We start from the raw sequence: 23,250 nt of genomic DNA on the forward strand, positions 1-23,250 counted from the left end.
GATGTTACGGTAGTTTTCCGGCTCCGTTGGAGAACCTTTTTTATGAATTGGTACTATAATGGCCTCCTTCCATATTTTGGGGATGAGACCGGAAGCGTTGATTGCATCGAAGGTTTTGGCCAAGATGCCGGCCCACCATTTTGGGTGTAGTTTGATGGCTTCAGCAGGGATCAGGTCGGGCCCAGGGGCTTTGCCCGGTTTCAGCTGAGCTATTAACTTGGCTATTTCGTCAGGATCGGTGGGAGGCCAAATAGGTAGGTGGGTAAACAGGTGCATCAGATGGTCGGAGGGAGCATCTGCCTGTGAGAAGCATTTCTTCAGGAACAGTTCCCATGTGGGTGAACATATCAGACAACACAGCGGTTCTTCAAACAGCTCTTGTTTATTCACAGGCCAGAACAGAACTGAACTGAAGGGTTCAGCCAGCCTGCTTACATAGAGCTCCACTACAACGCAACAGTAACAATTTTCTGTAACTATCCAATCACTGAATGTCACTTTTGATCCCTTATTTGCATATGTGGACCTGAACTATCTACAGTATCCCCCTGCTGGCCCAGGGTGAGAACTTCAGTACATAACAGTGTGACTCCCTTTTTTTGCAATATTCGCTTTATTGCAGTGGTCTGGAACGGAACTTACCATATATCCAAGTTATGCCTATAAACATTTATTTTTAAAAAACAGTTGAAAAGAGAGAATCGTGCCACAGTTTTGATTTGTTAACTCTGCAAAAACCATACCTCTGTGATAATTAGTGCTGCAATTCTGTACACCTGGGCCCAAGCCACTACTGAATACAGTGGGACATTCTTCCGAGTAGACATATTCAGTATTGTGCTATTACTTCTGACACGCAGGACTGCAACATTATTTATTTTACTGAAACAGAAATTATTCACATCCTCCTTATTTTAATGTTTTCTAATCTTAATGGCCTCTGAACCACAGTAGTATTCTTTGTTTAAAAACTTAGTACCAGCTTGTAGTCCCTCTCTGCACAGAACTCTTCTGAATGCTTTTATTTCAAAAACTGAATAAATTAAATTGCAGTCCTGTACGTGCTTACCTCAGACTAGACACACATAGGATTGTGCTGTTAGTGTTCTGTTTTTGAGCATGAAACAAAGATAACACGTTGATTTATGTTCCTATGCAAATATACAGGAAGAATACCTTTGTCTGCAATAATACGAGAAGGTTGTGCAGATGTCTTTTGCACACTGGGTACCTGTATCTTGCATATTAGGAATTTCCTATCATATACCTGTAGTAAAACAAGAACTTTTTTACATGTACGCAACAGACGTTTTTGTTCGTTCATTAAAAAAACCAAAACCCTTCCCCCTAAGAGAATTGCCATTTGTAAAGCAGCCCTCGCTTGAAGGTGTTCCTAGTTGTAAAGCAATACTTCTTATTTATTTTAATACATTTTTAAGTCCCATTCTTCTGTGCCAGACTCATGGCAGTGCACAATGAATGATTGCAAAATTTCTTCACTATGCATCATGACACTCCACCTGGCACACAGTCCCATTCTTGTAGAAACTAGCTATCTGATCCACTTTCTGTACCTTTAAATTTCTATTGCCCTAGAAACTAGGGCAGGGGTCAGTAACCTTTTTCAGCCGTGGGCCGGTACACAGTCCCTCAGACTATGTGTATTAAGTTGTGGGTGAACATATCAGACGACACAGTGATTCTTCAAACAGCTCTTGTTTATTCACAGGCCAGGACAGAACTGAACTGAAGGGTTCAGTCAGCCTGCTTATATAGAGCTCCAGTACAATGTAACTGTAACAATTTTCTAAAACTACCCAATCACTGAATGTCACTTTCGATTCCTTATTTGCATAACTATCTACAGTATCCCCCTGCTGGCCCAGGGTGAGAACTTCAGTACATAATGTGGTAGGCCGGACTATATTTTTTGGGGGGAAATGAACGAATTCCTATGCCCCACAAATAACCCAGAGATGCATTTTCATAAAAGCACACATTCTGCTCATGTAAAAACACCAGGCAGGCCCTACAAATAACCCAGAGATGCATTTTAAATAAAAGGACACATTCTACTCATGTAAAAACACACTGATTCCCAGACCATCTGGGGGCCGGATTGAGAAGGTGATTGGGCTGCATCTGACCCCCGGGTCTTAGGTTGCCTACCCCTGAAATAGGGCATGGATCCAAAGGATTTCTGTGTGAGTAAAGAGGCTCTTCTGCCCACGCAGCCTCACTTTCTTGCTGTTCGCCATCCCCACCTGCCATATGCCATTCTGTTTTGGTTGTTTCCCCCCAGTCCTCAGAAGCAGAGATTCAGAGGATAGAGAGGGTTTAAGAGGAAAGGGGCTGTTGGGAACATCTAGCTTCATTCACAGAACGAAAATTAGGATCCAGGCCAAAATCCCTGAGTGAGCATAGAACTAGCAATCACAGACAGTAAGAAGACACCCGTGCACAAACTTCAGCACCTTTTAAAAAGAAGTATACTGCATTTCCCTTCCTACCATTCCGCAATGATTGCTTTGTAAGCTTTTCAGAGCCTGAGAGCCAATAGAAACACCTCGTACCCTTGGTCCAGTGCTGTTGAGTCAGAAGTGCCCATTAACTCCTTGTAAGTGATGAACAATGGATCTCTGAGATCTTAACTAAAATACCAATTCTGTAAATGCTGTTTTTCTTGACTTTATTAAAAGCAAGTTCCTTTCTCATTTTACAAACACATTAACTGGTGTTTTTTTAAATAAACAATAAAGGTAGAACATAAAGGAGTGGAAACATAGCTCAGTTGTAGAGGTTTGGTTTTTTAATAAAAAAATAAAGGTAGAAGATAAAGGAGTGGGAGCATAGCTCAGTTGTAGAGTACATGTTTTTCAGGCAGGAGGCCTGATGTTTATTCCCTGGCACCTCAGGTTAAAAGGATGATGTTCCTGCTCTCTGCTTGAGAAAGGATGCTGTTGGTCGGAGTAGGTGGTATGGGACGAAGATGGACAAATGGTTCAGTTTGGTATGAGGCTTCCTGTGTTCCTGTGATTTTTTTTATTGTACAAAATGTATTAATAAGCTGCTTTAATAAATAATAAAGGACCAGAATTTTTAAAACGTAACGTATTTTTGTTTCAGTTTTAATCATGCACTTATGGTTGTTGTTGTTGTTTAGCTGTTTAGTCGTGTCCGACTCTTCGTGACCCCATGGACCAGAGCACGCCAGGCACTCCTGTCTTCCACTGCCTCCCGCAGTTTGGTCAAACTCATGCTGGTAGCTTCGAGAACACTGTCCAACCATCTCGTCCTCTGTCGTCCCCTTCTCCTTGTGCCCTCCATCTTTCCCAACATCAGAGTCTTTTCCAGGGAGTCTTCTCTTCTCATGAGGTGGCTAACGTATTGGAGCCTCAGCTTCACAATCTGTCCTTCCAGTGAGCACTCAGGGCTGATTTCCTTAAGAATGGAGAGGTTTGATCTTCTTGCAGTCCATGGGACTCTCAAGAGTCTCCTCCAGCACCATAATTCAAAAGCATCAATTCTTCGGCGATCAGCCTTCTTTATGGTCCAGCTCTCACTTATGGTATGTTTACAATTTTGTGGCTCAGGAATATATGGGAAATTCCCACCAAATTCTGAGTAGAGAAACTTCCAAATTAGTTATGAGGAAAATATGCCCCTCTTTAATGATGTACAAACTTTCCCTGAAATATCATGTTATGGAACAGCAGATCTATTGGTTGGGAGAACTCTATCTAGACTTTCAGTCAATAAAAATGAGACTCAAGTTATTATTGAATAATGACCGAGTCAAATAATAATACATTTCTACAAATAGTTTCTATTCTTAATGGTAATTGTATATTATGCATATCAGCATACCAGTTTATATCTCCATGCTGTGTTGTTTTATTCCCAAGGTACGAAGAAAATACTTGTGGCACTAGCCAAAGTTAAGAGTCGTGTTGACTCTAGTGGAAGAGAGTTAAGCATGGGACTTAAAAGTGCTTATATTTGACTGGATCATGCCTACACTGTTTTATTTAAACAGTTACATCCTGCTGTCCATCTGCAGGCTGTTCAGTGGTTCAGTTTTAATGGATTTCCCCCATTCATTTCATTATGGTTATAAGGAAAAGCTAGAAGATAATCTGATTTCCATTTAGTACAAGTAAGAATTGTACAAATACAATACGATCATCAGATATAAAGCACATTTGTAACAATCCCCTCTGTTAATGCTTCATTTTCATTTTTTTCCAGTACCAATCTATTTATATAAATGTGTTTTTGTTAGGATTTCCATACTTTACAAAAATGGCAATGGGCCTGAATTAACTGTTGCTTTTTCAGTTTTAAGCAGTATGAAAGGGAAGACTCTTAACTGAATACAAGCTTAGCTCTCACATTCTAATCTTTCCCTTTGTTACCATACTACAATCCCCTCCCAAAAAATGAACTGATGAAACTCCTTTAGATCAATTCAAATGATAAGAAATGCAAAGTAGTTGAAGATGAATGAATCGAAACCCAAATAATTGCAGAAACAATCAGCGTGGTGGATCTTTATGTCTAACACTAAATAGGCAAGCTGTTTCAGAAATACACCAATTGCATGCATGAGAGTTTTTCTTTTTGCTAATGTGTTAGGCAGGAATATGTATTAAAAAGTAATTCAAGCTCAGGAGTCTGATATGAGCCAGCAACTCAGCTTTCTACACAAATTCCCTAAAGCAATTACCCTCCTGCTCCCAATTATAATATATTTCTAGAGGCAAGAAGCCTGCTGTCAAATTAAGAACTGCGCTTCCCTTTTCTATCTCCATGTTCAAAAAATAATAATACATTTTGCTTTTTGCCTAAAGTAATGCACAAAATTTAAAGATAAGGCCAGATTTAACAAAACACATTATTTCAGGAACAATTTTGATTTCTGTACCACTTCAGTCAAATTAGAAACTATAGAGGGGTTGTGAATGTTCCCTTGGTAAAGGCTGTTCTCCAATTGGAGCGCTTGCAGGCCAGTGTTTCTCAGTCGTTTTTAAGAATTGCGTGGAGAGAGTCTTTAAACCTCCGTTGTTGACCACCAGTGTTACACTTTAAAAATTTCCATTTTTAAGTTCGGAATAGAGTAGTTGCTTTGGAAGACGATAATCAGGCATCCGAACAACATGACCAGTCCAACGAAGTTGATGTTGAAGAATCGTTGCTTCGACACTGGTGATCTTTGCTTCTTCCAGTACACTGGCATTAGTTTGCCTGTCTTCCCAAGTGACGTGTAAATTGTTTTAGAGACACCATTGATGGAATCTTTCAAGGAGTTGGCAATGGCGTTTATATGTGGTCCATGTTTCACAAGCATACAGTAAGGTTGGTAGTACAATAGCTTTGTAAACAAGCATTTTGGGTTTCGCTGTGAATGTCGTAGTCCTCAGACACTTTGCACTTCAGTCACAGAGCTCAGGTGATGCTGGATTTCGGCATCACTGTTGACCCTTGTGGGAAGATAACTGGGACCCTTTTCTGGCTGAGGAGCAACGTAAAAATCCCTTCAATAAACAAACTTCAGTTATTTGTTTATTAATTTTGAAACTGCATTTGAGGGAAAGACATTCACAGCAATCAGAAGTGGGTAGAGACATGGCAGAGCTACAGTTGCATCCAAAGCCTTTCCAACTTTGTTTTGAACCCCCTGCCCAGAAGCCAAGGAAGGCCTGAATGAGGTCAAAGTCCCATTTAGTTCAGCCTTCTGTTCCCACAGTGGCCAACCACCTTCTTATAGGGAGCCTGCAAGCAGGACCTGAGCGCAGTAGCACTTTTTTCACTTGTGATTCCCAGCAAAGTAGTACAGTCATACCTTGGAAGTACAGGTGAAACTCGGAAAATTAGAATATCGTGGAAAAGTTCATTTATTTCAGTAATTCAACTTAAAAGGTGAAACTAATATATGAGATAGACTCATGACATGCAAAGCGAGATATGTCAAGCCTTTATTTGTTATAATTGTGATGATCATGGCGTACAGCTGATGAAAACCCCAAATTAACAATCTCAGAAAATTAGAATATTAAATGAAATCAGCAAAACAAGAACTGCAAATAGAGCGATATTGGACCTCTGAGAAGTAGAAGCATAACACCTCATGAGTCTATCTCATATATTAGTTTCACCTTTTAAGTTGAATTACTGAAATAAGTGAACTTTTCCATGATATTCTAATTTTCCGAGTTTCACCTGTAGAACAGAATCTGTTCTGGAAGTCCTTTCGATTTCCAAAACATTCGGAAACCAAAGCGCGGCTTCTGATTGGCTGCAGGAAGTTCCTGCCAGGCAATCAGAAGCCATGGAAGCCCCATCGGACATTCGGCTTCCAAAAATAGTTCACAAACTGGAACAGTCACTTCTGGGTTTGCGGCCTTCAAGAGCCAAAACGTTTGAGAGCTAAGCTGTTTGAAAATCAAGGTACGACTGTATTCAGAAGCATTCTGCCAACAGTAGATGGGGGAATGAAGGGGTATTGGACTCAACAGATATCAACATGTTTTGTTTCAGGGCCTGCTGCTAGTAGAAACCACCGGTGGTAGATCTACACCCAACTAAGCTTTCCATAGGTGTGCTGAGATCCGCCACAGATCTGCCTTCCCAGCAGCACTTTTCTCTGCTAGCAAAGGAATACTTCCACGCCATCCAAATCTCCTCCAGCCAGTGGCTCTGCAACTTCAGATTGAACTCCCAAGGTGGTATACAATGCAAAGTAATGGATGCAGTAATCAATTAAACAAAATGTACAGAATCTACCAAGGCCCAGCTGCCACATCTTGGGGCACAGAAGGCAATGTTAATTTTAAGAACCTAATGGTGCTCCCATCACAATAATATACCTACCTGGATGGAGAGGATAATACAGCTATGGTCTCATAATAAAAGCTGGTAATACAGTGGCTGAAATTAATGAGGAAAAGTTTGCAGAAGTATCATTCAGTGGAAAGTATGTAGAACAAGTTGACAAGTTCACATGGTTTAAAAAGTTCAGTGGAGCTAGCAGGGCAAATGTAAGGTAAAACTAATATATGAGATAGACTCATGACATCTTGAAAGGTTATACTATCACTATACAATAATTGGGGAAATAAGCTCGACAGCAGTCACTGCTTTATATAATTCTGTAATTCAAAATTCAGGACACTAAAGAAACTGGGTGGAAGAAAATCTTGTTGAGCAGAGCTCAGCTTGTTGAGGAAGCTCTTGACAGGTCTCCAGAGACTATAGACAAAATGAGGATATCAATTCAGACCTCGGCTGACATTGAATGATGGAAGGAAGAAGAGTAGGTCACAGTGGCTCAGCAGTACTAAAGCAGAAAATAGCAAATAACTCTGAATCTAGACATGAATGTGTGGAAGGAAGGGGGAAAAAAGGCAAGACTGTTTTTGAAAAAAATACCTCAGGAAGATTGCATAAGTTTTTCTTGGACAAAGGAACAAAATTTTGTCAGGGTTGCTTCTCGCAAGACAGATAAGGGAAAACACATGTCCTGTGAAAGCGGGGGAGGGGGGGAGAGAGATGTACCTTCACAGCATAATGTACATGTACTTTGCTATACAAAAAATATACTTGTAGGAGACTTACGTGTGTTTGAAGCAGCCTTCAGTATGTTATCCACTAAGATGTCAGACCAGACACCATGAATCTAGCCTGGTTTAAACTCAATGGTTATAATTTAATTGACTTGTGGAAAAGACTGATTAAAAAAGAAACTAAACTCTAGGTGGAAGGCAGGCTGGATAAAAATATTCTGCTGCAAAAAATATTTAGTACATGTATTCAATGGACAAATAGAGAGAGATCAATTGAGATGAATGATGCAAGCAAGTCTTTTCTCAAGAACATACATATCCATGTGTGTGCTGCTATATCAGCATTTGCAGAGGAGCAAGTCTATTTGGTCAAATAGGTACTCATGTTATTGAATTAATGCTGGGCAATGTCTGCAATCGCTTCTACCACCCACCTTGACCTGGAAATAGGGTGCTCAATAAGAGATAGGTATTTCCATATTAAACACTTCTAGAACCACTCTTGGCCTTTTCTGGGCTGGTTGACTATCTGTCCTAAATATTGTAGAGGCTCATTTGCTCCCAGTTCAACTGCTGTCAAAATCAAAAACATGAATCCTGATGGATCAGACAAAAGATTCATCTCGTTCTCCATCCTGTATCCCACATTTATTTCTGTTTTGTGGAAAGCTGTCCCCAGGGAACATGGGAGGTGCCAATCTTGTGTGATGTATGAGTCATTGGTTATTAGCTCCAGGTAAGTTGACCCTGAGTTAAACATCCCTTGTGAAAATATCACTGCACAAGTGCAAAGGGCGTCCTGGGCTGGTTAGCATGGATTGGATTATACTTCATATTGCCACAGCCCTAGACTGCCTGTGTAGTACATTATGTTTAACCAAGCCCTTCTTGAGTCATTCCAGACTTCTTGTTGCACTGACACAATACATTGCATCCAATCCAAAATGTTAGCATCATAGCTAGAAAAGGCAGGGGGGGGGAGCAACAAAATACATTACACTATATTTGCAATTAGGAATTGCAATAGATGTACAATAAAACTGTAAAACGCTGGTCATTACTATGCTATCCTAAATGCTAAATTACTACAGTAGTCTTTAAAAGTAACACATGGCAAATTAAGGCTGATTAAATCAAATGAGCAAAATAGGATTGACACTATCATATTTTAATTAAGGAACTGGAATTGATTCAAGTTGGTTAATGACTAGCTCATACAGCTGACCACTTCAGGAGCTTCTGTCATAACAGCATTAAATTATTGGCTGCAGTCATGAACTCAATCAGCATTAGGATAAGCCTTGTTGAGTAATTAAGCTGGCCACTGAAAAAAATTGATGCATTTCAGACTCTCCATGTCCCTATTTTCCAGGGATAGTCCAATTTACAGAAGCCACCCAGTTTCTGATCTGACCTCAGAATGTCCTGCTTTTCCTTAGGACGTCCCTATTTTCCTCGGAGAAACGTTGAAGAGCATGGAATTATGTGGCCCACAAGCCAGGGAAATAAGTGACTAGATAACCTTTAGAAGACATCTGAACTGTATAGGGAAGTTTTAATGTTTAATGTTTTATTATGTTTTATGTATGTTGGAAGCCACCCAGAGTAGCTGGGGCAACTCAATACAATGGGCAGGGTAGTAGTAGTAATAATAATAATAATAATAATGGAATCTGGACAGTGGTTTTCAACCAGTGTGCTGTGGCCCCTGGGGTGCCTTGAATTTTGGTTAGGGGTGCCATGGGCAACATTGGCCTCTGCCCCTCTTTCCTTCCCTCTCTCCTTTAATGCTCTCTTGCATCTCTGCCTCCCAAAGGCTTCCACAGCTGTTTATTACAGCAGCCCTGGCTACAAGCTCCCCAGGCAAATGGTGCCTCTGGGGCTGGCCAGGGGTTGCATCCCAGGCCCCTGTGGGGCAGAGTGAGGCAGTACCTCTCTTTGGGGCAGGGAGGGCAGCTCAGAGACCAGGGGTGCTGGCAGCGGCTGCCCAGAGGACTCCCAAGGAGAGGAGGCTGAGGGAACCCTCCCCAAGGGAGGGTGTTTGAAAAAGGGCGAGAGGCTGCCTGCTCTGCAAGCAAAGGGTAGCATAACTGCCCCACAGGGGTGCCACAGAAAGAATGCAGTTGGTCAAGGGCAGGGCCGGATTTAGGTTTGATGAGGCCCTAACCTACTGAAGGTAATGGGGCCCTTTATACAGGGCGAGTCCTTTAAAAGAGGCCCCGTGGATACAGAGTACACATGTTCCACGGGGCCTCTTTTAAAAAAACTCACCCTGTATATCCAACTGTCCCTTGTCAACAACAAATTGCCACTGTTTTTTTGTGTTGAATATATGTGTTAAGTTGTGGGTGAACATATCAGACGACACAAGGATTCTTCAAACAGCTTTTGTTTATTCACAGGCCAGACCTGAACTGAACTGAAGGGTTCAGCCAGCCTGCTTATATAGAGCTCCAGTACAATGCAACTGTAACCACTTTCTGTAACTATCCAATCACTGAACGTCACTTTCAACCCCTTATTTGCATATGTGGACCTGAGTGAAAATTATCTACGGTATCCCCCTGCTGGCCCAGGGTGAGAACTTCAGAACATAACAATATGCTATATGGTAATTTATGGACCTATTAGATATCTAAAGCCATTTGCACATGCAGAATGTAGGCACCCTTATATACAGAAATGAGCAAACCTGTGATATTTTAGGGAGCAGGCTAGCAGGCAGGGCCCATGACTTACATCATAGGAGCCCACACAACACAAAACACTGTTGTTGTAGGTAGGTTTTATTCTATTTGTTTTTTATCTTATATTTTTGAAATGTACATCCAGTTTTTCCCCCCTTTAATTTTTTTTGGGGGGCCCCTCCTAAGCTATAGCTTGTTTAGCTTATACATAAACCCAGCACTGGCGGGGGAGCCATGGACCCCAAAAACATCTGGAATAGGGCGTTCCTATTTTCATCAGGGAAATGTTGGAGGAAATGAAAACACTTGACTGGCCAAAACCCCAAAGTGGCACAGCCTCTCTCTCTCTCTCTTTTTGGCGCGGGTGGTGCTGGCATCTGCTTGTCGTGGTACAATTATTCGCCGGCAGATGGAAACCACAAGAGCAGAGGAAACGAGGGAAGGGGCATTTCCACCCCATCCCGAATTTCCCCTCAGACTGCCAGGCGGCAGCAGCAGCAGCAGCAGCCGCCATAGCCCTGCTTCCCCGCGGCCACCGCCTCTAAGCACCGTCACTGGCCACCTCAGATTCCCCCCCCCCCGCCCGCCACTCTCCATAGCGCAAGCCCGTATCCTTCCGCGCCAGCCAGCACAACGCGCGTGGATTGCGTGGGGGGCGAAGGAGACGACGGAGCGGCTCCCGGCGAGGCGATAACGGGGACGCGGCCTGAGGGCGGGCGCGGGAGGCTCGAGGGGAAGCGAAGCGCGGCGGCCACCTGCGCGCTCCGCCCCGGCCGGGCGAGCCAAGGCAGGGCTGGCTCCCATGGTGAGGAGGAGGAGGAGCAGGAGCCGCGATTGGGAGCCGCCGGCGCGCCCCGTCTGGCCGGGAGGCGGCACCGGCAGCAGCAGCAGCGGCAGCAGGAGGAGGAGCAGCGGAGGCGCGGAACTGGAGCGGCTGCCCGCGAACATGGCGGCGGCGGCGGAGCAGCAGCAGCCCTTGGTGGAAGGCTCCGCCGCCGGCGGCTCGTCTCCCGGCGCGGTGCCGGTGCTGTTCTGCTTCTCGGTGTTCGCCAGGCCTTCGACGGTGCCGCACGGCTCGGGCTACGAGGTGCTGATCCAGAAGTTCCTGAGCCTCTACGGCGACCAGCTGGACATGCACCGCAAGTTCGTGGTGCAGCTCTTCTCCGACGAGTGGAGCCAGTACATCGACCTGCCCAAGGGCTTCCTGGTGGGCGAGCGCTGCAAAGTGCGCCTGGTGCCGCTGCAGATACAGGTGGGCGCGGGGGGGGGGGAGCCTGCAGGGGGGCGAGCCTTGTGCACCCAGACCCAATTCTTTGCGCTTTGGTTGGGCGGGGGGCGCGGGGTTGGGCGCCTTGTGGGTCTCCCCTGCTCACTTTCCCCGTCATGGAAAGGGGGAGATCCCTTCGCCCCCACCATCCTCTCCCGTTTGCAGGAGGAGGAGGAGATGGAGGTGGTGAACTCTCTCGGCTGGCAGCTTGCTGGTTCCCTGCCGCCCAAACGCGCGGGACAAACTCCAGGTCTGCCTCCTGCCCAGAGAGAAAAGCATAAATCTCTCTCTCTCTCATTCCTTTTCTCTTATAAAAACAGCTGCCAGGTGCAGGTCTGAAGAGGGTAGTGACATGGGCGTAGCAGAGGGGGGCAGCTGCCCCCCCATCAAAACAATAGAAATACTCAGTGCTTTTTCCCTTAAAAAATGTTTAGGAGTACTCTCATTTCCTATTGATATTGAAATACTGCCCCTCGTTGAGGCCGAACTTAGATGCACAAAATGTTTAGGGGTCTGCGTAACCCCCCAGAAAAAAACACTGGAAATAACTAACTGATCCGTCGCATCGGTCCCTCCCCCCCCAAACAAAAATCCTGGCTACGCTCATGTGTACCTTGGAGGGTAGGCCAATGCCAGTATGGCGCTTGCAGACCCAGAAGTGTCCCTATTTTCCAGGGACGGTCCCAGGTTTACAGAAGCCGTCCCAGTTTCTGGTTTGATCCTGGAAGGTCTCACTTTTCCTTAGGACGTCCCTATTTTCATTGGAGGGTATGGTAGGACATCCCTATTTTAATCAGAGAAATGTTGGAGGGTATGGAGTTATGTGACCCCCGAGCCAAGGAGATAAGTAACTAGACAACCTTTAGAAGACATCTGAAGGCAGCCTCGTATAGGGAATTTTTTTTTAATGTTTAATGTTTTATTAGGATTTTACATAAGTTGGAAGCTGCCCTGAGTGGCTATATTATTTTGTATCATCATCATGGAATAGGACTTCCCTATTTTCATCAGAGAAATGTTGGTATGCGCTTGGGTAGCAGAGGCAAAAAGAGAGGAGGGCTTTCCTCCTAGAGCCATGTAAGGTGTTTGTGGCTCAGGTGAAATGTGAAGGGGGGCTCTATTGCACTGCCCATCAGGTAATCGGGTCCAAAGCATTTTTAATTTTAAGACCGCGCCACCCAGTGATTTCAATGGGGCTTGCTTCCATCTCCTCATTTAAAATACTGGCCAGAGTAGCAAGAAATCCCCTGAAGATGGGAGGAGAAATCGGATTCTTCCCACCTCCAGAAGGCAGGAGAATGATGTTGGCAGGTGGAGCATGACTTTCCTGACATGTCTCAACTTCGGCTTACTCAATTTTGATGAGGGTAAGGGCTTCTCAACTAACCTCAACTAAGAATTGGAAGTACCTTTCACCTCACCCAGCTGATAAGCCAGGAACGAAGTGCCCTCCTGCCCCAGAAAGCCGGAAATGAACTCAAAGGCAATACGAAGGAGAGCCTTCTTTTGGACTGATGTTATCCTGAAGCTGGCAAGGAAAGTATTCTCAGTCCAAAATTAAAGTAAGAGTTTGGAGATTTAGGAAAGGGCATTTGGTAATGCATTCAGTTTGAACTAGGTATGTGAGACTAGTTATATAAAAAATCTACGCAAAGCATCCACTTGGAAACATAGCTGAGTGCAGAATACGTCTCTAGAAAGCAAGTGTGTAAGGCATGTAACCTCAGGAGAATGCAGGGAACTTTCATCCACCGCCACAGCATACAAGTACAAACTGTACATTCAGTAATGCCTCTTTGTCAGTTAGGGAACGTGTTTTGAGGAACAATAACAGCCTCATCTTGTGCAGAGTCAGGCACCGTATTATTTAAAAAACAGACTAGTTTAAACATATTGCTTCGGATCACTTGCACTTAACTATCCCACAAATTTGGTCAAAATAGAGGTGCAAGCGCTCATTTCCTCTACTTGTCCCTACCCAATTTTGATCAGTATTTAGGCATTCTCATCCTGTCACGGCTGCAAGCTTTAAGTCCCAGTAACAATCAATAGTGTGCTGCTGCTCATGAAAGGGAGGCTGAACTGAAAGATGCAGAACAGACTGGGTGTAGGAGACCATGCTAAACATTTGTTTTGGTTTGCTGTCCTTACTCGATAGCACACATTAGCCCTGTTCAGACATCACATTAAAACCGTAGTTTGAAGCAAGTTCTCAGAGTGTTCCGGCTGCTGCTCTGTCTGACTTGTCCTTTGAACTGAGGCTTGTAGTTTGTTTCTCTTCAGACAAACCACAAGGTTTGTTCTGGGCCTGTTGCTTATGGTTTGTTTGAGGGAAATAAGCCACAAACCTGTGTTCTGACATCGCAAGAAGTCAGGCTGGCTTGCTTTGCAGTGCGATAGGAACGGGGGGAAGCAGTGCCAGGGAAGCTTTGAGCAGCAGGCACCAGCTTGCTTCTCATTTATGTCAAACCATAGTTTCTTCTAAAGTTTAGCTAAATGTCATGTACAAACTGTGCCAGTGTGCACAAAAAGGGTACTTGGAAGGGTGTTACAAAGTCAAGCCACACTGCATTTAATGATGGTGAGTCAGCTCCAGCTTAAACTTTCATCTTTTAAGCAACTTTACGTATGCTTATCACGGACATAAAATAATTCCCAAGTAGTTGCTCACACCGTTGAAAAATTACGAGTGCAGTCCGAAGAGCCACTTCCACTAACATAAGGGAGGTGAGTTTTGATTTCTTCTAGCTGCAGCCCCTGGGAAGGTGCAAGGGACTGCAGTGAGATGGAATAGCTGGGAAAGCCCCATTGCATGAGGAGAATATTGCTCACAGTTCCCTGGATTCCATCCTATGTTTTAGAAACAAAAAAAGCTGTCTTTACACCGACATTGGTTTACCTAGTTGGGTATTGACTAGCTGTAGATCTCCAGGAGTCTTTCCACACACAAAACTTGAGTTCTACTACTGAGCTGCAACCCTTCTCCTTAAATAGACATACGTTAGAATGTGTGAGTTGCAGAATTATGCATAGGGGTTAACATGGTTGTATTAGTAAAGGTCAGCAGAGATTCTTCCCGTATTCAGAGTGACATTAGTAAGGATAAAGACTCACAGCGCTTTAAAGGATGGTGAAGATGGTTTTAGAGTGCTATCTCCGCCCTCTTCAGTTCTGTGTCCTGTGCTAGCTTCGGGAAAATGAAAAACTTGTTTTGTATATTTTCAGAGAGAAGCCTTCTGCATCGAGTGCCAGTTTTTTGCATTTAAACTTTTTGTGATTATTTTTTTTTTGGGGGGGGGGACTTTCATTATGGTGAAGGGTGTGTGTGTCTGTGTCTCTGTGTGCTACTTCAAAAGAGCAACTTTAAGAAAGGGTTCAGTCTGCCTGGGGCAAAAGTGTTGGGTTGACACAGCTCCTTAGAATGGGGAACAATTTTCCAGTCCTAGTCGTCTGAATGTAAACAGTGAAGTTGGGATCACATAATAGGGAAGAACCTAGTGCGATTCACTTTAGAATGCTGTTTTTTACTTAGTTGTTTTTTAAATTAAGCTTTTAATTTATCAAGTATAATATTTGCAATACGTCATGTTCGGTGTTGCTGTATTTACAAATCTGTGTCGATGCCTGTTACCTTTATCTTGAAATGTGTTTAGATTGCACATGTCTTCAGGTACTGGAAGACTGCATGCCAGAGCTATTCCAGCAGATAATGACTGGGATCCAAAGAATTGTGTAACCAGTTCAACACACTTGAAGGAGCTTTTGATTTTTCCTTTTCCTCTTGCTGTTACATCTTGGTTTTGAAACGGAGGATTTGTGAGTTGACTGTATGACATGGGGGCATGCTGTTCAAAGAAAAAAAAGTCCAATATCCTGCTGGACACACCTAGCCCTTTGGACTCACCTAAAGTGGGTATTTGGCTCCTAGCCAATGTAAAATATTTCCCCTCAAATAGGACTTGTTTGACCTGTGATTTCTGATTTTTCCTTTATTTCAGTTAACCACATTGGGCAACCTCACACCTTCAAGCACTGTGTTTTTCTGTTGTGATATGCAAGAGAGATTTAGACCTGCTATCAAGTATTTTGGAGATATCATCAGCGTAGGCCAACGATTAGTAAGTTTACCTGGTTTCTTAGTATAACATACCTGGTTTCTAATTTTATCAGCTGCTGCTGCTGTATAATTTTTATTGTTATGGACTATTTTATTGCTTAAATAAAAGTTTAATTCTTGTGTCGGCTTTTTCCATTTGCAGCTTCAAGGTGCACGAATTTTAGGAATCCCAGTTATTGTAACGGAACAGTATCCTAAAGGTCTTGGAAGCACAGTGCAAGAAATAGATTTAACTGCAGCTAAACTTGTCTTACCAAAAACAAAGTTTTCTATGGTATTGCCTGAAGTTGAGTCTGCAATAGCAGAGATTCCTGGAGTTCGCAGTGTTGTTTTATTTGGGGTAGAAGTAAGTACTACATTCATAACTTGCCTATAGACTTTCTGCAGAAGTATTATTATTTAGATAAAAGTGATGTTTTCGTATATTTAGTGTTACGGCAATAATCCTATAAAATATTTATATACATAGAGACGAACAGATATATGAAAACCAATAAGTTATTCCATAATAGAACAAATAGCTTACATGCTATCTGTAAATATAACTTGCCAAACTTCCTCTAATCACTTATATACACTTGTATTCGGAACATTTTGTCTAACTGTGTGGAAAACAAATACACAAGCAGCTAGCTTGTCCTGAAGTCGTTGATATTCTGTTTATGTGATGGTTGATGAAATTAATTTTTGTTTTTCTCCAAGACTCATGTCTGCATCCAACAGACAGCTCTGGAATTGGTAGGCAGAGGTCTCGAAGTTCACATTGTGGCCGATGCAACATCTTCAAGAAGTATGATGGACAGAATGTTTGCCCTAGAGGTAACTACTTTGAGATGGGGATGTGTATGAGGTTGATCTCTTTAATTGTTACAAGACGGGCATAACCACTAACTTTTTGATAGACTTTAGGATTCATACTACATGGAAGAGAAGTGGGAACCATATCGTAACCAAAAATGGTAGAAAATCCGATAAGATCCATATGTCTTGCTTATTTTGTCCAAGTCATGCAGTTTGGGGATATCTAGGAGTTGCCCTCTTTATCTGAATTCAGGAAACATGTAAAGCCTCTTTTATTTAAGCTTTTGGCTGATCGTTTTGTACACTACTGTTTTTAACTACTAAGCTTTAATATTATGACCGGACCAACAATGGAGAAAGCTCAATAAGAAATTGTTTTTGGAAGTTTGTGAGGGGAAGTCGGTCAGTATGCCATCAAGAATGGTTTTTGATTTAGGGAATTCTACCATAGCAGGATGGTTGGGTTATAATAGATGTGTTTTTCCAGACTTTCTGTCTCGACTGCCGATCTAATAGTGTTACTATAAAAATTCCTTTCTGTACCACAACTGACTCATCCTCTGATTTTGTCTAGCATTAAAATAATCAACCCTCTCTGATTCTTCATTGTATCATCCCTAGAGTACAATGCTATGCACAGTTAACGAGAAGTAATTCTGCTGTTTTCAGTGGGTTACTCAGACATAAGTATTTATCGGACTGATGTCATAAAGTATTAATAAATACTTCTATGATTTTCTGTTTGGGTACAAAACATTCAACTGCTGTAATAAAGATCATTGGAACTAAATGTTATTAAGACATGTTGTTTAACCATCTTACTATTAGAACTGAACTGTCCAGCTATACCAAAAACAAAATGCTAAACTTTTTTTCCTAACTTTCCTTTCAATAAGGAAATTGTTGTTTCTCCATCATAAGCATTGATCCCCCGACCACATGACTAAGTTATGTCCATTAATTTTAAATAAGTCTGCACTAAGTAATACTTATTTCCTATCCTCCCGCTTGCAGAGAGCAATTTTTATATGTGATGACAAATGTTTCTGCCTAATTCTCAGTGCAAAGCCATTTGCCCTCAACTTTTCTAATACATACTGGACAACAGTCATGTTCTTATAGGGGATTTAGGATGATTTCTTATGGTCTTGTAAACCGGGCATATTCAAAGAAGATAATTCCCAACTTTGACTTTGTGTCATTATTTGTTTTAAATGTCACCTGGACCAAACATTTTTGAAGTTTGCATTTGCAAGTTTCTTTGTTCTTTTAATTACTGCCTCATTTTCTGAATGAAAGCATTATTTAGTGCTTCCTCATTTTTGCTTGTTCCTTGTGTGTGTTTTTGTGTTGATATTTGGAATGTTTAAGGGTTAGGAGTATCCAGGTATCACATCTGATTGAGCCATGAAAGATTATGCTGTAATAATAAATAACGTTAGTTTTTAAGATACCACAAGGCTTTCTTTTGCTGTTCCAGAGTAGCATAGCATCTCTCTAGAAACTAGGCATTTTTTGTATAATTTCTCACCCACTTCTTTACCACGACTACAGCCATTTGACAAACCTATCATGCTAAATCAAATCTTATTTTTCATTGGCAAAGGTGTGCATCTGATCTCAGTGTTTCCATCGAGAATTCTTTAATATATTCTGCATATTTTTCTCCCACCAGCAGCTAAAATATCTTGATTGTCTCAGAAGAGTGACAGGACAAAAATAAATTGATATTAGGGAAATAGGTATTCCTCTAATAAGGCTCTGTCAAATTTAATATGTTACATGGAATATGACCTCCTGCTGTTAAATCCTGTTTAATTTCACCAAGGACATAGGTAATGTTGTATTATCAGTGCCCTTTTGCTAGAAAAATAGGTTCCAGAACTCACTAGTAATGCCTCCCTTGTTATCTTATAATGGCAATGGCGCCCACCTGAGAAATGCCGGAACTGAATTCCCGCAGGAAAAAAAGCCCTGTGTATTACTATTCCATATAAGTGATTTAAAGTCCTAGCCATTTGGATTTTTAATCCAGCCTACCTACATTGCAGTGAAAGAGAACAGAAGTTTCCCCCCGCAAATGGTAATGGATGTTTCTCTTGTTTTAAAATAACGAACTGTAATATATTGTGCTGAGAAATTGTATTATTTTTGTAGCTTTTATTAAGTTTTCAGTTTTACATCTCAGAATAAGCGTCTTGCATAGTACCATACATTTGATGACTTCCCTCCTTTCCCTTCCATGGTTCATTTACTTTTATCCACCATTCCTGCATATTTTGCCATAACCGTTTTATTCCCCCATCTTACATTGCTCAAGTATTTGTTACACTGTTGAATTTACCTTAACGCTGCCAGCGTTTCCAGCTGTGCGCAATGGTTTTCCATATACTTGGCAAAAAATTCCCCACTCCTCTTTAAATATACGTTCCTCTTGCTCTCTTCTTCTGTGCGTTAGGCCAGCTAGTTCCGCATAGTCTATCATCTTAAGTTGCCAATCCTCCTTACCTGGGACCTCCCTCACCTGTGATGAGAAATTGCAGAGGCAGTGGTATTGTGGTTGAAAAGTTTCTCACTAGGTACGCAGCGTATACTCACCCCAGCTGTCGTCTTTTGCTTTTTTTTTTCCCCAGCGTCTAGCTCGCACCGGGATTATCGTTACCACTAGTGAAGCTATATTGCTGCAGCTAATAGCCGACAAAGACCACCCCAAATTCAAAGAAATCCAGAACCTCATTAAGGCAAGTGCTCCAGAGTCTGGGCTCCTCTCCAAAGTGTAAAAGACGACGTTCTTGAAAGACCATTGGTAACGGAGAGTCAAAGATGTAAACTTTCTCACTCGCGTACACACACACACACATCACCTGCAAATCGATGTAATTGTGCTTGCCTTAGCAGAATTTGTTTGGTTACGCTGTTCAGGTGCGAGTGTATTCTGTTAGTCACAGTCATCCCAAGGCTCTGGGTACCATAGGATCGTTTTTGTTGTCAAACAAACTTTTAAAACAGAGGTGCCTGTTTGTCTCTACTGTACCCACTGATTGTAACACAGTTCAGAAAAGTGCATATTTTTGTGAAACCTCGATTGTGCAAATGTACTTTGGAATTGTTTTACTTTTTGTACTAATAATACAATGACATAGATAAATGTGATACATAACGTTTTGCCATTCTACAAATAGAATCATATTTTAAATAAAATGAGATAGATATATATATTCTTTGGGTGGGCGGGAATGGTGCTTTATAGTCAGAAGAACAAGCTAAGGGAACAGGCAATATAGATGTAGTACTTTAGAAGGTAACTTAGCAAAGCTGATTCTTGATTATCCGAGACTTTATTACTAAATGGTGTTACAAAGTCCTTTCTAACTGGAAAAAAAAGTCTGCGAGTTGATGTTCACTTTCAAATAAAGAGCAATTCTGTCAGCTTGTTAATGGGAGTAAGTGAGTGACAGATGACACTGAAGTGAGTGACGTTAATTCACTTGTAGACAGTTCAAAGTAAGATGCTCAAACTCTTCATTTCCAAGTACTAAAATAACTTTTTTTCTGGATGCGTTGGGGGATTTATTTTTAATCCCTGTATGCCTAGATTTAATGAACTCCATCTGGCTTCTGCATTAGTTCAAGCAAGCTTTGGGGTGGGGGGAATCAGCTTCTTCAGTTTTATGCAGTATTCTGTAATATGGATGCTAAATAGGCTTTAAAAGGAGTCCGGTGTAATAGTATATTTTGAAAAAGACATCTATAATTTTATAGCTGGAAGTAAATTTGAATAACAGTGCCCTTAATACAGGCCAATTAATTCATGTTAGAACCGAGTTCAAATTGTTCTAGGATTTGTATCAAGTATGTTTGTGGCTTTATAGGAATATATTTTGCAATATGACAGTAATAATACCGATGTGTTTTTTTAAAAAAATGAAAACCATGCATTGATGGAAAGTTCTTAAATTTCCCACAAACATTGACTCTTAAAATGATCGTGGTATGTTCAAATAAATGCAGATGTTTACTGTGTCTTGTTGTGATATAAAACTTCAGTCTTCATTCTACACTTCCTTTTATTGTGTTTTCAAAAGTTATGTTCTGTCTGTGGAGGGAAGCGTGTGGATGAAAGCAATTTGTTTTTCATTTTCTGCAAAACAAAACGAAAACAACTTGTCACAGTTTAGAACAAGCACAAGATGTGACTGCAGACAAAAGACGAAAGAGTTGAAGAAATCACTGCCCCACATTAGTGACCTACTTTTTAATGTCTTATTATTAGTGCTTTCAAGCAGGGCAAAGTATAAAGGAACAGCTGTCAAAGAGCAGAAACAGCCCAACAACATTCGAACCAAACTGAAAACACATCTTAATATATTACACCATATACCAGATACATCTGTAGACAAAGATTTGATTGTCTAGTTCAAATCAATCACTGATGCAATTTATTGTTAGGTATGCCCTAGATATAGTGCTTATAACCTGCAAGAGTTTATATTCCATCCAACCAAACAACAGACACCTATGCCAAATCACATTTTTGCCTGTGAAGTTTCCTCGAGTGGTCTTCAATTCAGCAGGAAGAGCTTTCGATTGAGAAACACACACCGTTGTGCTGCTGGACCAATACAGTGGTACCTCGGGTTCCAGAGGTCCGTACTTAACCTGAAACTGTTCTTAACCTGAAGCACCACTTTAGCTAATGGGGCCTCCTGCTGCTGCCGCACCGCCGGAGCACGATTTCTGTTCTCATCCTGAAGCAAAGTTCTTAACCTGAAGCACTATTTCTGGGTTAGCGGAGTCTGTAACCTGAAGCGTATGTAACCCGAGGTACCACTGTATGCTGATAACATTTGCATCCCTGCTCCACAAATCCCATTAAAAAAATTCTCATAAGCATTCCGTGTCATTACAGGACTTAATGGCTCTGTGTGGGGAGACAGGAAGGTGGCAGTTTTTAGGCTATTTATATACAGTATAAATCTCTTCTTTCACTGCTGAGGAAAAGGGTTGTTGCTAACGGGTTTTTTTGTGCATCTTAACTGTCGGTTTTACAATTCTGTAAGATTTCAAGCCATATTTATAAAAATCTTACAGAACGACAAAGCTGTTCATTTCCTGGAATAAGGGATAAACCATTGCAGAATGCAATGTCCCAAATACAAAATTAATGTAGCCCATTGATACTTAAGCTCTGTGTCACCCCTTACCTCTGATTGGGAATATAATCATATACATACTTACTCACAAATGACTCCCACTAGGTTCAGTGATGCTTAACAAGAAGGAATTTGTAGGAATGCCACTCAAAGCACAAGTGAAAATCAAGGTGAGCTGTTACCTGTTGTTTTTCATGTGAAATGGTTTACATTCTTCACCCTGTTCAACAGGAGCAGTCGAGGTCACCTTTTCACACCTGAAAAAAATATGTTAAGGATTTTTTTTTTCCTTGGTGAAGAAGTTGTCCAGGAAACTTGCATGTTATAATAAATAAGGTGATTGTTCTGTGCTGAACATTAGTACCAGTCCATGCTTAAGATATGCTCTCACACAGAGGTCTGTTGCTGTTCACTGGATATGCCACTCTAGATAAGAAAGGCTATTTTTATAGCTAGAATATTCACACCTTGAGCTGTTAACTTGCATTTAAAATACCATTCCTAGCCAACTGGTTAATCAAAAGTATTCTAAAATTTCCAGACAAAGTTATTTTTATTTCCCTGAGACATTGAAAAAAACCCAAAACCTGGCAGAATTGTGTTTAACTGCCACTTTCATCCTGCTGTTTCTTGCTCTGTTTATATTTTATCTAGTGGTTTTTACTGTTGCTTTTAGCATATTTTTATAAGCCCTGGAAATGTTTTTTAATTTGAAGGGCAGAATCTGAATTCAGTCAGTAAATAAAACTGACTTTCTTGAAAGCAAGGAAGACCCACTTTTTAATTTCAAAACTGCAATAATAATACCTTTTTATTTCTTTGGAAGCCCACTGAGTAGTCTGATAGGACACAAAATTTCAGGTATGTGTGTTAAAATGGTATACATACTTACTGGGTTGTATCTAACATTAGTCATACTCAGTGTAGACCCACTGAAATTAATATACGTGACTGATTCACTAATTTTAGTAGGTCTACTTTGAGTAGAACCTAGCTGGAAACAACCCATTGACTTCAGTAGAATTTTCATCCTGATCTTAAATATATTTACCTGGAAGCAGACGACATTGCTGCTGTAGAACATTCTTCCAAATAAACGTGCAGAGGGCATTTAATTGGGTGCAGGGTTGCAGTGTAAATGCTTATATCACATTTTCAAATCCCAGCAGGCATTGATTTTGTGTGTTTTTGTGGCCTTGATTGTTTGGTCAACGAGAATGTAACAAAAAAATGTGAAGTTGATCTACTTGCTGCAATCCACAGCCCACTTTGCTCCACAGTTCTGCTCCCGGAGGATGTGGACCATGTAGGTTTGTGACTAGTATACTGAATGAATGAACTTTATTACGGTCACAGACCAGGATAAAAAAACAACAACATATAAATAAAATAGCAGTTAGGATTTTTTTTTTAAACTGATAAATGTTGGAGCAAATAAGGACAAAGAAACAAGCATAGGATAAAACATCTGACTAAAATACAAGATTAAACACGGATAATGGATGGATAAAAACTGATAATTAAAACAGATAAGAGCTAAAAACAAATTAAAACATGCAGTTAAAACAACTGTAAGAGCGTAGGAACTAAAAGACTCACAGTTAAAACAACTATAAGAGGCTGCAGAGTAGAAGCCTCTGAAATAGATGACACAGCATTAGAA

The 23,250-nt window shown here is 41.4% G+C and overlaps 2 protein-coding genes across 3 annotated transcripts in view; both read left to right on the forward strand.

Annotated features, from left to right (window-relative positions):
- SLC27A6 (solute carrier family 27 member 6) overlaps positions 1-3,110 on the forward strand; it is a 43,815-nt gene extending 40,705 nt beyond the window's left edge. The window contains exons 11-12 of one of the 2 annotated variants that reach the window (XM_083576861.1): positions 328-1,956; positions 2,027-3,110. The gene's annotated coding sequence lies outside the window, so the exon portion shown is untranslated. Of the gene's footprint in view, positions 1-327 lie in introns of both variants that reach the window. The other variant, XM_083576862.1, reaches the window with a different exon arrangement.
- Positions 3,111-10,600: 7,490 nt separating this feature from the next.
- On the forward strand, positions 10,601-20,457 carry ISOC1 (isochorismatase domain containing 1). The gene is made up of 5 exons (XM_083577115.1): positions 10,601-11,501; positions 15,515-15,634; positions 15,776-15,979; positions 16,336-16,452; positions 19,068-20,457. The coding sequence occupies exons 1-5, from the start codon at positions 11,052-11,054 to the stop codon at positions 19,212-19,214; spliced, it is 1,038 nt and encodes a 345-aa protein (XP_083433241.1). The 5' UTR covers positions 10,601-11,051; the 3' UTR covers positions 19,215-20,457.
- The last annotated feature ends 2,793 nt before the right edge of the window (positions 20,458-23,250 follow it).

The sequence above is a fragment of the Podarcis filfolensis genome, assembly GCF_964270895.1.
Source record: "Podarcis filfolensis genome assembly, chromosome: 11".
NCBI classification, from domain to species: Eukaryota; Metazoa; Chordata; class Lepidosauria; order Squamata; family Lacertidae; genus Podarcis; species Podarcis filfolensis.

What these genes read in the sequence shown, in the direction of transcription:
- ISOC1 (XM_083577115.1), top strand. Translation starts at nt 11,052, where the DNA reads ATGGTGAGGAGGAGGAGGAGCAGGAGCCGCGATTGGGAGCCGCCGGCG. An exon ending in TCAGCGTAGGCCAACGATTA is followed by an intron (nt 15,635 to 15,775) that starts GTAAGTTTACCT and finishes TTCCATTTGCAG; the next exon opens with CTTCAAGGTGCACGAATTTT. An exon ending in TTGTTTTATTTGGGGTAGAA is followed by an intron (nt 15,980 to 16,335) that starts GTAAGTACTACA and finishes TTTTTCTCCAAG; the next exon opens with ACTCATGTCTGCATCCAACA.